This window comes from Pelophylax lessonae (genome assembly GCF_965119305.1).
Source record: "Pelophylax lessonae genome assembly, chromosome: 8".
In the NCBI taxonomy this organism is placed as follows: domain Eukaryota; kingdom Metazoa; phylum Chordata; class Amphibia; order Anura; family Ranidae; genus Pelophylax; species Pelophylax lessonae.
Window position 1 is genome coordinate 22,792,699 of NC_138775.1, and position 15,398 is coordinate 22,808,096.

The 15,398-nt window shown below is 41.2% G+C and overlaps 1 protein-coding gene across 1 annotated transcript in view; it reads left to right on the plus strand.

Moving 5' to 3' along the window:
* LOC309561446 (sodium- and chloride-dependent creatine transporter 1-like) overlaps positions 1-15,398 on the plus strand; it is a 109,946-nt gene that overhangs the window by 35,037 nt on the left and 59,511 nt on the right. Inside the window, exons 2-3 of the mRNA XM_082265366.1 lie at positions 1,161-1,412; positions 12,085-12,216. Coding sequence (XP_082121492.1) covers positions 1,161-1,412; positions 12,085-12,216 — 384 coding nt within the window. The remainder of the gene's footprint in view (positions 1-1,160; positions 1,413-12,084; positions 12,217-15,398) is intronic.

Genomic DNA, 15,398 nt, shown 5'->3' on the forward strand with positions numbered 1-15,398 from the left:
GCTGCTCGTCCTCTTCGCAGAGCGACAGGCTACTTCCGGCTTGCGCTCCACCTCGATGTGACGCAATGACGCTGTGCGGTCCAAGCTGACACGTTTCGTCACTTCCGGTGACGTCTTCAGAGCTCTTTGTGTGTATTACACTTACCACAATGGAAAACTATAGTTATTGGTATTCACTGGTTTGAGCAAGCGCTGTATTTGGTCCTATTCTAGGCCATAAATACCTCAATTTCTTTGATAATATCCACCAATATTTTACATTTCTAATTTAAATCTCTATTAATACTCTTCCTTTGGCGCAAGGAATGTACCCTGTATATATTTTAGACAACAAATTATTACTTAATGTATAAAAAAAGGTAAATTCTAGGTGACACTTCTAATTTCACTTTGTTATGTACATGTATTTTGCTCTTTTGACAATAAATATTTTTGGAGAAAAAATAATATCTGAGATTAATCAGTCTATGCCGTGCATGGAGGATTTTCAAGCAGTTAGAATGCCCCTAAAGTGTACCTGTATTAAATATTTAGGAGTAGCCATTATTCGGAATGGAGCACAAGAGCAGAGATGGCATTCTGTCAATTATTTAAAGATGTCTGTGAGATACTTGGCTGTTCATATACGTGCAGAAATTACAATAGTTGATTATTCAATCTACTCTGGGCAGAAAAGTACGAGCATAAAACATTTACTCTTTTGTAGAAGCATTTATGATACAAGAGAAATCTAATACTTACCACACACATGAAAATTTTCAATATCATCAACTTTCAACAAGTTTTCAATAGCAAAAACGATCAACAAGATTTAGCAAACTTACTAACAATATTTTTACAAAACCATGAAACCATTGAGACTGTTGGTGGTAGAGCGAAGCCTGGTTAAAAGAGGTTGCTAACTCCACAAATTTGCAGTTACAAACATTAGTGTTGTCTATCTCAGTCAAATTTATAATTTCCGCCTCTACAATGACGATATAAAAGGGGGAAAATAGTTATAGCTCTGGTCAACTCATATCTCTTTCTTTATACACCTTTATATCAGAGGTAATTTTTTCTTTGGTGGTATAGAGTTTTGTCCTATGTTGATAGGTTACGAAATAGACAGTTTTACAAAGCTGAAGTCTTTTTTTTTTTCCCCTCCTCTCTTCCTACAGAGAAAGATGGGGTGTGCTCGAGAGCCCCAGAGATGGAGGGATCCGAGACAGCAAGAGGGGGAGAAGCAGTTTCGGATGAAAAGGCCGTCATCGCTCCTCTGGTGCTGCCCCCCATGGGCCCGGTTAAAATACCTATTCCAGAGAGAGAAACCTGGACCCGACAGATGGACTTCATTATGTCCTGTGTAGGATTTGCAGTCGGTCTGGGCAATGTGTGGCGGTTTCCATATCTTTGCTACAAGAATGGAGGAGGTAAGAGGGGAGTTTTAAAGGAAATGTGTAGTGTCATCCTATATTTCTTCCTTGCTTCTTTTTCCTTTCTTTATTTTTACACAGCTTAACTGAAGCTCATATTTACTCATAAACCCAATTGAATAAGTCAAAAGCAGTGGCTCCTCCACATAGTCCCTGTTCTATCTAGGAAGTCAGGGTCAGAGAGTCTGAAGGCAAACAGCTTCTGATTTGATCCCTCCTTCAGGAAACCCAGAAATAGTTTGCTACATCAGTGTGTGTCCTGTATTTAATGTTTATTTGTAAATTTAAGAATTTTTATATAAATTGTAAAAAGGTATATGCGCTCCTAAAAAGTTCAGGCGCTGTTTGGACAGCCAGCATATGGCAGTCTGTGTAATGAATGTTAGCCCTCTGCAGCTAGAGGGGAACCGAAACACCAGGGATGGTGTTGTGCAAAAGAACAAACAACAAAAGAGTTTGTGATTTGATAAAGGGCCACACCCGAAACGCGTCGTCATGACTACAGCCTGCTGACAGCCTTCCTTCTGCTCTACTACCACATCTGCGTTCCATCCCAAGCCTGGTTGTGGTGAATTGGTCCAACATCGCTCTCTGTTATTGACGTCACATCAGGTGCACCGCCCAACTACACCAGCTGCACCATGCTGCGTTTTGGAGTCCTCTGTCCAGTCCGATAGGGGCCTCTTTACATCACTGGCACATACGGGTTCAACCAGTGGTCTGTCATCCCTTCCATTGGGTGGATGCCCATGCGACATCTGTTGCCTACACACCTTTTGGCTGCCCCCAACACTGGCCCTGATATGCCTGAGTCAGCCTACCGAGGTTTGGGTAACATCGAGGTTCATAATCAAGCATGATGTTTAACATTGGTTGTCTGTCAGCCATATTTAACCCTTTCCATTCTTGGAATTCTTTGACTTTAATTTCACACTAAAATCTTTTAATCACAAACTGTGGCATAGACATTTTTATGACTTTTCCGAGGTATGCCTCAAGTGGTGTGTAGCCATCAACCCCCAGTGCTGGATAAAGAGGAATCTTTTGTTCTTAGAAAAAAAGGTATACAACGTTCATTTAAAAATGTAAGGTTGAAGAAAAATTTGTGCCTAAACTGGTTTCTCTTTAAAAAAAAAATTAAAAGGACAACACACTATACCAGTGATGGCGAACCTTGGCACCCCAGATGTTTTGGAACTACATTTCCCATGATGTTTAACTACACTGCAGAGTGCATAAACATCATGGGAAATGTAGTTCCAAAACATTTGGGGTGCCAAGGTTCACCATCACTACCCTATACCCTCTTAATCCCCTTGGTCCCTACTGTTCCATTGATGATCCAAGGTCAGCTCCTGCGTAGTTGGTGTAGCAGTCAGAGATTTGAAATCCCCACTCTTCTTCCCCTTCTTTCTTCTGGGATGGATCAGAGCAATTCCGATTTTCTAAGCATTAATGTCTCTGCAATGACCAATCAAAATCTCTTGATCAGTTCCAGAAGCCATATAAAAGAAGAGAAAGAAGATCATAAATTTAAAATAGCCAAACTGCTACATCGGCTGCATGGGAACTGACAACTCATCACCCACATAGTACGAACAGCAGGAACGGTGGAGGGTAGGGGCATTTAAAGGGGGATGGGGGGTGTAGAGGGTTGTGTAGGGTGTTATTTTTATCTTTTATTTTTTCTAGAAAAACTAACTCTATAAGATAGTGAAACTGAATTCCTGTAGGCTTCAATTTAAGTGCTAGTTGGGTCCTCGCCACTACCCAATATGTCCCATCTCTGGCAAAAAAATTCCAGCTCCAACCAAAACCGGCATTTCAGTTTTGCACAGCTGCTACAATCAAAGACTGTTCAGCTGCCATGATGACAAATCCAAAGCCAAATAATAGCATCTCACTCTACCAATGGACACCCCCCCCCCTTCTCCAATGCAAACATAATTGGAGCGTGTATCTGTGGGAATAAAAACCTTTACTATGACCTTGTAGGAGGGGCCAGGCGCACATTATTCATGTAATTCTGACCACTTGCGTCACCAAATGACAAGAGGTGGCACATAATTCAACACAGTCCTACTGTTCAGCATTGCTGTGAGTGTACAAAGAGGGAGGAGAATTAATCACTGTATAATGATCTTTGGTCACAATCCATGTGACACTTTGCACGGTCCTGGAATAGAAACAGCCCTGGAAATGGGATTTTGTATTCTGCAGAGAGTTTGCAGCACGTGAGAAGAAGATTTTAAGATTGAAAGCTATTTCTAAATCAATTGCTGGATGTTCCGGATGTTCCATTACCAGGACAGCAGAATGGTATCCTGAAATAACTAAGTGTACCATCGATCGCCTTATTGGGCCTTCATAAAACTGAGTCATAGTTTGGATTGTTCTCACAGTGATTGTACACTGTATACCTTCTCACCTAACTTTGAAGTGGGTTCTCTTTTTTGTTCCTTTTTGGTCTGTCAAATATGAGTATAGAGTGGGGGTTGCTCACTAAGGAGGGTGCATAGAGAAAGCTGGGCACACAGGGAAACTCAAGGTAGGCACAGATTTTCCTACTATGTAACTATGGTCTATGAGTTAAGGGGCGCAATACTTACCTGCTTGCAACCCAAACTACGCCAGACAGTCATAGTCTTTTTATACTTCAAAAGACTGAAAAAACATCCTCTGTGCTGCTATTAGCTGAAGTAAAATTGCGTTGAATTCAACTTTTGTGTCTTATTGAAGAGTTAAGTTGCCTGTGGATGGTGCCAGATCAACAGGTGACCATGCTGTCCATGTTAGGTCTATGCATTAAGCGGCATTTGGAACAGAACATTGGACATAGGGTTCACTTTAACCACTTTACCACCGGAGGATTTTGCTGTCTTCCGTCCAGGCCACTTTTTGCGATTCGGCGCTGTGCGACTCTAACTGACAATTGCGCGGTCGTGCGACGCCGTACCCAAACGAAATTTACGTCCTTTTTTTCCCACAAACAGAGCTTTCTTTTGGTGGTATTTGATCACCTGTGCGATTTTTACTTTTTGCGCTATAAACAAAAAAAGAGCGTTTATTTTGAAAAAATAACAATATTTTTAACATTTTTTTATATGAAATTCCCCCCAAAAAAGATGTAAAAACCAATTTTTTAAAAAATTTTTGGCCAATTTGTTTTCTGCTACCTATGTTTGGTAAAAAAAAAATCGCAATAAGCGTATTTTGATTGGTTTGCGCAAAAGTTATTGCGTTTACTAACAAAGGGAAAGATTTCTGTCATTTTTGGTGTTTTTTTTTTAACGCGTAATGGCGGCGATCTGCGATTTTTTTTGTGGGACTGCGACATTGCGGCGGACAGATCGGACCCTTGACTGACATTTTTGACACTTTTGGGGGTACCAGTGACATTACTGCAGTAATCAGTGCTATATATATGCACTGTTACTGTAAAAATGACACTGGCAGGGAAGGGGTTAATTTTATTGGAGAGGGAGGGGTTAATGTATGCCTGGTGCTTACTGACGTGTAGGGGGGGAGGTGACTGTGTGAGACATGGACAGATCGGATGTCCAGCTATGCTGAACAGTCCGATCTGTCACTCCCTGTCACTATGGAGATCCGCCCGCTTGTGTTTACACAGGCGGGCGGATCTCCACACTAGATCCCCGGCGATCGGGGCAGAGCAGCGGCGATCGCCGCTGCTCCTCCCCTGGCCCGACTCCCGCTGTGAATGAAAACAGCGGGAGCGAGCCTCCGGCGGCGCGCAAGCGCCGCCCAGAAGGGGGAGTGTCTGACGACGTTAATACTACGTCGTCAGACGATAACGAACCACTTTGCCGCAGTAGTACTACCGTACTCGGTCGGAAAGTGGTTAAAGCTGGGCATACAAGGTTAGATTTTCTTTTGAATATTCATACAGGCAGGGCCGTCTTTAATATTGATTGGACCCTGGGCAAACATTTTCTTGGGCCCTCCCAAATCCACTTATCAACTATTTGCGGCCAGTGCAGGCTCAAGGGGAAGCTGCATTGAACCCCACAACAATGACTGGGCCCAGGGCGGTTCTGCATACAGAAATTCAAAAAAACTGTTAATTCTTTCTTGCTAACATTGAGTCAACTAATTTTGTATGAAAGCCCTTAACCACTTGCCGACCAGTCACTGGGACTGTACTGCGGCAAAGTGTCTCGATTCCGTCCAGCGACGTAGACCTACGTCGCTGGACTCCTCCTCTTGTAGGCGGTGCTCGCGCGTCGCTGGAGGCGCGCTCCCGCTGTTTTCAGTCACAGAGGGAGTCGGGCCAGGGGAGGAGCGGCGGCGATTGCCGCCGCTCTTCCCCGATCGTCGGGTAATCGAGTCTGGAGATCCGCCAGCTTGCGGATCTCCTAAGTGACAAACAGTGACAGATTGCAGGGTTCAGCATAGCTGAACCTGCGATCTGTCCCTGTGTCACACAGTCACCTCTCCCCCCACACGTTATTAAGCACCAGGCATACATTAACCCCTCCCTCTCCAATAAAATTAACCCCTTCCCTGCCAGTGTCATTTTTACAGTAACAGTGCATATTTATTGCACTTATTACTGTAGAAATGTCACTGGTACCCCCAAAAGTGTCAAAAATGTCAGTCAAGGGCCCGATCTGTCCGCCGCAATGTCGCAGTCCCTCAAAAAAAAACGCAGATCGCCGCCATTACTCGTTAAAAAAAAAAAAAAACACCAAAAATGACAGAAATCTTTCCCTTTGTTAGTAAACGCAATAACTTTTGTGCAAACCAATCAAAATACACTTATTGTGATTTTTTTTTACCAAACATAGGTAGCAGAAAACAAATTGGCCAAAAATTTAAAAAAATTTTGATTTTTACATTTTTTGGGGGGGAATTTCATATAAAAAAATGTTAAAAACATTGTTACTTTTTCAAAATAAACGCTATTTTTTTGTTTATAGCGCAAAAAGTAAAAATCGCATAGGTGATCAAATACCGCCAAAAGAAAGCTCTATTTGTGGGAAAAAAGGACGTAAATTTTGTTTGGGTACGGCGTCGCACGACCGCGCAATTGTCAGTTAAAGTCGCACATCGCCGAATCCCAAAAAGTGGCCTGGACGTAAGACAGCAAAATCCTCCGGTGGTAAAGTGGTTAAAATTCCATCCAGATCTGCTATTTTAATGGATTTCCAAATGTAATAAACAGGTTTCATTACACTATGTACAATTGTTCCCAAATAAGAATTACAAATACTGTTAGAAAAAATTTCCATCCTTCTCATTCGTATTTTCTTGTTAAAAATTACAGTCAATATGACCCCCATTAACTTCTTAGAAATTCCAAAAATTAAAAATTTTGAACAAAACTCTACTGGTGTACAGCCAGCTTAAGTCTAGCCAATCGTTGCCCTCATCTCTCTTTGACCTCCCTTAATTTCTAAAGATAATTACACCTTATAATGTTCCTCTTTAATAAGCTGGACTGACCTATATAAAAGCAGCAAACAGCAATCAGAGCCTTTCCCCATCCAACGTCTCGGAGAATCACACACTCTAAAAATGGAAATCTGCTGCAGCGAGAAGAGGGAGGAGGAGAAAAAAAAGTGTCATTGGTTAAAGAAAATATCGCCTAGAGGTTCGGGATAAGGAAAGGACAGAGGAAGATTTCAAGGTTGATGAATTATACATGTGACACAGCATGCTCCTGTATCTCACATCTCGGCTTATGAAGCAGAAGACTGGAGAAACCCCCCCCCCCTCCAAACCATTTCCATACGAGTGACGCTATAACCCAACAGTGATGAATGCCACTGATTTACATAGAGGAGAACGACTGAATAGACTGTGCTGTACAATAAGGATGTGTGTGGAAGGTTCATGGGAAATTCTATCTTCCTACATGCACAAAAAAAGGGCTCTTTTTTCTTCCCCTTTCAAGAAATACTGTATGTGTGTGTATATGTATATATATATGTATATATATATATATATATATATATATATATAGAGAGAGAGAGACAGATATATATATATGTATAGATAGATAGATAGAGAGACAGATAAATATATATATATATATATATATGTATAGATAGATAGATAGAGAGACAGATAAATATGTATATATATATATATATATATATATATATATATATATATGTATAGATGGAGAGATAGAGAGACAGATAGATATGTATATATATATATATTGTTTGGAAAGACAGAGTGACTGGTCCCAGCACCAATCTATGTCTTACATAATCATAAGACTTTATAGGAGTGGATCATACAGTAATAGAGGCAAGCACAAAAGATAAAATTCAATAATTTATTACAGAGGAATCATATAAAATCCGACATGAACAAGAACAAAAATATGTGTGCACATATACAATACATGGCATGTAAAGATGAATCTCAAAAATGGCGGTTGACCAACGGTCCAGGCCGTGAGTCCCAGGGGACGACAAATCGGCTCCCTAGACACCGGCCCTACAATGCAGGCTGGACCAACTTAACCGATGCGGACTTGTCCCACAGCAGGGAAGGGATTTTACATTTGATCCACTCGCATCAGAATAACATGCCGCCCAAGATGGAAAGCAGGGAGGAGTCGTTAGCCGATTTTTCGTCCCCTGGGACTCACGGCCTGGACCGTTGGTCACCCGCCTTGGCGATCTGCCCTTCATTGTTAATGTCTGTGAAGTATGTATTGGAAGATGTATCTTTGTCCATATTCCCGATGAAGCAAATTCTGCTCTAGCAATCCGCGAAACGCGTTGAATGTTGGACGCCCTTTTTGAGATTCATCTTTACATGCCATGTATTGTATATGTGCACACATATTTTTGTTCTTGTTCATGTCGGATTTTATATGATTTCTCTGTAATAAATTATTGAATTTTATCTTTTGTGCTTCGCTCTATTACTGTATGATCCACTCCTATAAAGTCCCATGATTATGTAAGACACAGATTGGTGCTGGGACCAGTCACTCTGTCTTTCAAAACAATTTATACGATTTGAGGGATGTGGAGTGGATACATTGGACAGATTTGATCAAATACATTTTTCTAGATAGATAGATAGATAGATAGATAGATAGATAGATAGATAGATAGATAGATAGATAGATAGATAGATAGATATCCAGGGCTTTTTTTTCTCAGAGAATAGGTGCAGGAACTCCCCCCTCCTTTCCGAGTCACCCCTTTTCTCTGCCCCCACCCACCTCTGAGCATCATTCCTTGGGTTCAATCCCTCTGCCCACCTCCCAGTACTGCCCTTTTAGAGGATACAGAACTACGTATCATTTTGAGGTGCAGAATAATCTGTATAGAATTTGGAAAAGGATAACAAGAAAAGCAGTAAAATAGATCCCCTGCAGCCAGTAACAATAGGGCCCCCGCCAGCAACAATAGTTCCCCCTAACAACAACAGACCACTGCAACAATATTTTCCCCCTAGCATCAAAAGACTCTCTGTTAGCCAGCAACAATAGACCTCTCTCTCAAAAGTAGATCTCTCCCAGCAACAACTGATTCGCAATATAAGACCTACCCCCAGCAACAGTAGGTCCCCCACCAGCAATAATAGACCTCCTCAGCAACAAAAGACCCCCATGAAAAAATAGATCCCCTTCAGCAAGAATGGATCCCCCAATCAATACACCCTGCAGCACACCCCAGCACCCCTTGCAACTACAAATAGTCAGTGCTGGAGGTGCCGGAACTGCGTTCCCCCACGTTCCCACTGAAAAAAAGCCCTGTATATATCTATATATATATATATATATATAGATATATATATCTATATATATATATATATATATATATATAGATATATATATATATATATCTATATATATATATATATATATATATATATATATATATATATATATCTACGTGTGTGTGTATATATATATATAGATATATATATATATATATATATATATATATACACAGTACATACAGGTGCATCTCAAAAAATTAGGATTTCATCAAAAGTTTATTTATTTCAGTAATTCAATTTAAAAAGTTAAATTCATATATTTTATATAGGTGCATAACACACAGAGTGATATATTTCAAGCATTCATTTCTTTTAATTTTAATGATTATGGCTTACAGCTAGTGAAAATCCAAAATTCAGTTTCTCAAAAAATTAGAATACTACATAAGACCAATAAAAAAAAAAAAAAAAGGATTTTTAATACAGAAATGTTAGCTTACTGAAAAGTTTGTCTATGTACAGTATAGTATGCACTCAATACTTGGCAGGGGCTCCTTTTGCATTATTACTGCATCAATGTGGTGTGGCATGGAGGCGATCAGCCTGTGGCACTGCTGAGGTGTTATGGAAGCCCAGGTTTCTTTGAAAGTGGCATTCAGCTCGTCTGCATTGTTGGGTCTGGTCTCATCTTTTTTTGGAAATACCCCACAGATTCTCTATGGGGTTTAGGTCAGGTGAGTTTGCTGGCCAATCAAGCACAGTGATACCATGATCATTAATCCAGGTATTGGTAGTTTTGGCAGTGTGGGCGGTGCCAAGTCCTGCTGGAAAATGAAATCAGCATCTCCATAAAGCTGGTCAGCAGAGGGAAGCATGAAGTGCTCTACCTTCCTGGTAGAGCGCTGCGCTGACTTTGGACTTGATAAAACACAGTGGATCAACACCAGAAGATGACATGGCTCCCCAAATCATCACTGACAGGAGCCAAATAACCTACCGCATGTCTTTGGAGTGTGGGAAGAGACTGGAGGACCCAATAAAACCCATTCAAGCACCAGGAACACTTGCAAATGGTGTGCTGGCCACAATTTTAACGGAGAGCCCTTGGGCTGGAAGGTAGAAGTACTAACCGCTAAGCAACTGCTCATTGTTTTATTACATGTCCATCAAAAGTGCATAAATAGGGACTTTTTTTACAGGACAAATTATAGAATAAAATTGTTGTTTTAAAAGTAATGCTGGGTAATATAGGCCATTATTTCTAAACTGGTAGGAATCAGTCAAATGCCCAGGCTATGGAACCAGAAAAGTCCAAAACAGCAGATCACAGCTCCTCTGGCTACAGAGCAAGCCACAATAAATTTACCTAGCATCCTTAGCCTAGGAGAGTGCTACAGAGCTTACAATCTAAAAATATGGGGCTGGTTGGGAGAATAAGGAGTTTAATGGTGAGACCACATCTTTGTTACAATCTAAAAGGGAGGGTCAGGTGATAGAAAAGGTGATAACTGTGGGGGATAAGCCGATGAAGAAAATAAAAGTTCAGTTTTTAGGTGGAGGTGGGATAGGCTTTTCTAGAGAGATGAGATTTCAGGGATCGCCTAAAAGTGGACAGAATAGGAGATAGCCAGACAGATTGGGGTAGGGGGTTCCAGAGGATGGGAGAGGCTCTGGGGAAGTCCCGGAGTACCTGCAGTATATTTTTTTATGGACAAACAAGGCCTTCGTTTGGTGATAATATTTTGCGAAAAATATTTTTAAAATAATCTACAGACAAAAACACCTACCAGTTTAGAAATAATGGCCTTTATTAAACAGCATTAGTTTTAAAACAACAATTATATTCGATAATGTCTTGTTTAAAAGTCCCTATTTGTGCGCTTTTGATGGGCATACAGTGGCGGCCTGTCCATTGGGTGCGCAGGGGCGCCGCCCCCCCTATCCATGCATCCGGCCCCCTAATCTACATGCAGGGCACCAGATGCATGGATTCCAATGGGGTTTTTTTTTTAAGCACCTGATTAGAGCCAGAGGCTCTAATAGGCTTCAAAAAAGGGTGGGCTCGGGGCGCAGAGCACTGCGCCCTGAGCCCACCCAGTTGTGTGACAATAGCGAATGAATATTGGCTATTGCCACACTGATTCTCCTCCCGTCCAATAAGGAAGCGGGTCCTGAGACGTGTTTCCCGATTGGGCGAAAGGAGAAGGCATGCTATTGGCCAAGAAGGGGGGAGGAGACGGCCGCCGAGAAGGAGCCTGAGGGGGAAGCCCCCACCGCCTGCCATTCCAGAGGAACAAGGTAAGTAAACTGGCGGGGGCGGGGGAGATGTGGTGGTGCAGGCTGGAGTGATATGGGGGGGCAGATCCATCTGCCACCCCCCCCCCATCCCGACTGATGGAGCACCAGCTGCCACTGCATGTATTGATAAAATGAGCACAGTGGCCTAGCGATTAGTACTTAGGCCTTTCAGCACAGGGGTCCTCAGTTCGAATTGTGTCCAGCACATTATGTGCAAGTTCTGCCTGTGCTTGAATGGGTTTCCATGGGTTCTCCAGTCTCTTCCCACACTCCAAAGACATGCCATGCCGGTAGGTTAATTGGCTCCAGTCTGCTTTGGGCTTAGTAGGTATATATGTGAGATAGGCACCTTGGATTATAAGCTCCTAGTGGGCAGGAACTGATGTGCAAGTAGAGTGCTACATACATTTTCCACACTCTATGAATGCCTGAAATAAATAAATTAAATGCGTTGTAGATTCAATCAGTATAATGAGTGACAGTGTTACCGACTGTGACCTTTCTCAGTTTATCTACAGGTACCTTTGTCAGATCATTCATGGTGTTAGAACCATCCCCGTTCATGTAGTCAGTCCGGAGCTCATGTATAGGAATCTACAGAAGTCCAGATGCACCATGATATGTCAATGTTCTTGAGCACTCTATTGTTTCTCTACAGGTGTATTTCTCATTCCCTACTTGCTGATCGTGTTTGTGGGTGGAATCCCAGTGTTCTTCTTAGAAATTGCTTTGGGTCAGTTCATGAAGCAAGGAGGAATTGCAGCGTGGAACATCGCTCCGCTTTTCAAAGGTAAAGTGTTCATGCTGGAGCTCAGATGGTGGTTGTGTAAAGCAATGCAGAATAGTTTTCGTGTCGATGCACATTCTCAGGATCCTCTATCTTCTAGATCCAAATATTTAGAGATGTGAGTTCTCAATGTAGGGAATTTTCCACTTTCTATACAAATAAATGGCAACTACCCCAAGCTATGACTGGCCTTTGCAGCAAAGAGCACATGGAAGAGCAATGAATGTCAAAAAACAAACAAAAATTTCCAGCTCACTTACCAGCCAGCTTGCAACAAACCGAATTGACCTTGTCTAACAATTCACGTTAAAACCAGGAGTTTGGTTTGTACCCATTTGCAAATACGTGCGTAAGCTGCAGCGGCCATGTCATGGCAACCCAGTGTACAGCAGTCCTAACTCTCTAAGTTTGACAGTCTCCTGAGTTGGAACCAGTGCTGTATTTTAGCCTAGGCCAACAAGGCCCTAGGGCGGCACTTTGCAGGGGGGGCAGCAAAAAAGCCACCCCTCCCGTCCACCTGAGACTCTATTGGCCACTGGTTACTAGAGCCACCTCTCTCTTACCCCCTCTCTCTCTCTCATCCCCCTCTCTCACCCCCCTTTCTCTCTCTCTCTCATCCCCCCTCTCTCTTGCTCTCTCTCTCTCATTCCCCCCTCTCTCTCTTTCCCCTCTCTCTCTCTCATCCCCTTCTCTCTCTCATTCCCCCTTCTCTCTCTCATTCCCCCCTCTCTCTTTCTCTCTCTCTTTCACATCCCCCCTCTCTCTCTCTCTCTCATCCCCCTCTATCACCCCCCTATCTATCTCTCGCTATGATCCCCCTTTCTCTCTCTCTTTCTCACCCCCCTCTCTCTCATCCCCCCTCTCTCTCCCTTTTCCCCTCACCCTCTCTCTCTCTCTCATCCCCTCTCACCCCCCTCTCATGAGATCCCAGGGGTTCATGCTGGGACTTGTAGTCTTTCAAAATTTGGAGGGAGTCACATCCGTTAAAAAAGGAGTGGGGCAAATTTACATAGGAGGAGGAAGGGGGGGGGCGCCCAATTTTAGTCTTGCCTAGGGCAGCACAAAACCAAAATACACCACTGGTTGGAACATATATATAATAATGGATAGATGAAGGGCAGGTATGCCTGGGGTGGATAGATGAAGGGCAGGTATGCCTGGGGTGGATAGATGAAGGGCAGGTATGCCTGGGGTGGATAGATGAAGGGCAGATATGTCTGGGGGGAGCCAAATCCTCTGTAAAAGGCACAAGGACCCACTGGACTCCCAGCAAAACACACAATGGCAGCTGAAGGTATCCAATGTGTCCCCACACCAATTCACACACTATACAAACAAATGACAACCACCCCAACCTATAACTGGCCTTTGCAGCAAGGAACACATATAAGGGTAATGCATCTAAAACAAAAAAAATCCCAACTCACTTACCAGCCAGCCTGCAACAAACTGACCCTGTCTAACAGTTCACGTTAAAAACAAGGGGTTTCATTTGCACGCATTTTGAAATACATGCGTAAACTGTAGCAGCCACATCATGGCACCCCATTGTACTGCAGTCCTAAATGTATCATTTTGAGAGTCTCCTGAGTTGGAGCATATGTATAATAATGGATAGATTTAGGACAGGGATGCCTGGAGGGAGCCCAAAGATACAGGGACACCCAGCAAAAGCACAATAGCAGCTGAAGGTATCCGGTGCGCCCAGTTTCTGTTGAGTCTCTGGGAAATGAAGAGAAATCTCCTTCATGGGGGATCCAATAAAAATCTGGGAGGGGCTACCATCTAATCACTTATATTTACAAAAAAAAATATTAGGAGTTACATTTTAAGAAATGAACAGAGACGATCCAATCAATTATTTTTTATTTTGGTAATTTACAGTTTTTTTTATTTCACCTAAATATAGGGACGAATTTTGAGATCCCAAATTGTATGACTGTTGCAGGATCTAAGATATTTGGGTTCATAACGACAAATAATAGTCCTAGTGATTTTCTATTGACCAGACAACCACAGTATATATTTTAAATATTTTTTGCATTATATTATATTATATTGGATATTATATATATATATCTATCTATCTATATATATATATATATATATATATATATATATACTGTATTTTCTGGCATATAAGACTACTTTTGAACCTCAAAAAAAGCCCCCAAAAATGGGAGGTCGTCTTATACGCCGAGTATAATATCTCCAAGGTAACCTAAGTATAAGTATTACCGGTAGATCATGTAATAGTGGGGTCGTCTTATACGCCCAGTCGTCTTATACACCGGAAAATACGATATATATATATATATATATATATATATATATAGATAGATAGATATTATATATATATATATAATATCTATCTATATATATATATATATAATATATATAATATTATATTGGATTCTGAAATTATATAATTTTATATTGTATTGAAATATATTTCTAAATAAATATATTTTGAATAATCAAAAAAAGTTGATTTGCAGATGTGGAATTTGATTTTTTCACCCTTGTTCATAACTTAGACAATGTATTCATTCTTCACAAGAAAAATATTATCTTCATCCATCTGTCATCACCCTGCAGACATCTAATTACTCTGCTGTCGTGCTGTGTGAGGACCCTGACAGCTAAGAGAATGTTAAAATGTGTGGGTACATCAAATATAATTATAAACTAGCCTTTCCCAATCCTTTTCCATTCTAAAAATGATCAAGTGTTACATTTTTTAAATTGTATTTTTATTATAAGAATGCAGTTACCAGTTAAGATGGCTGCAACATTTGATCAATAAAACTATACAAAAATAACAATAGCCATTGAGGTAGAATGACTTAAAATTAGGTTGGTGTTGTAACATTTTTAAAATTTCAAATAACATAAAAAGCAGCACTAAAATGTACTTAATAACCGCAACATAAAAAAACATAAATTATACTCCAATCAGTGCAAAAGCAAATTAAAAAAAGATCAAAGATTTGAAAAAATGTATATATGAGAAAATATAAATGTGAAAAAGTGTAACAAAAGTCCAATAAAGTGAAGAAATCTTTAATAATGTGCAATCAAAAATCTGAATAGGGATCAATGCCACCAGCACCCTTTAACACACGCCTCTTACCAGATCTACATGACCACAATTATAATGGTCAGATAGGCTCAGGCAGGCAGAT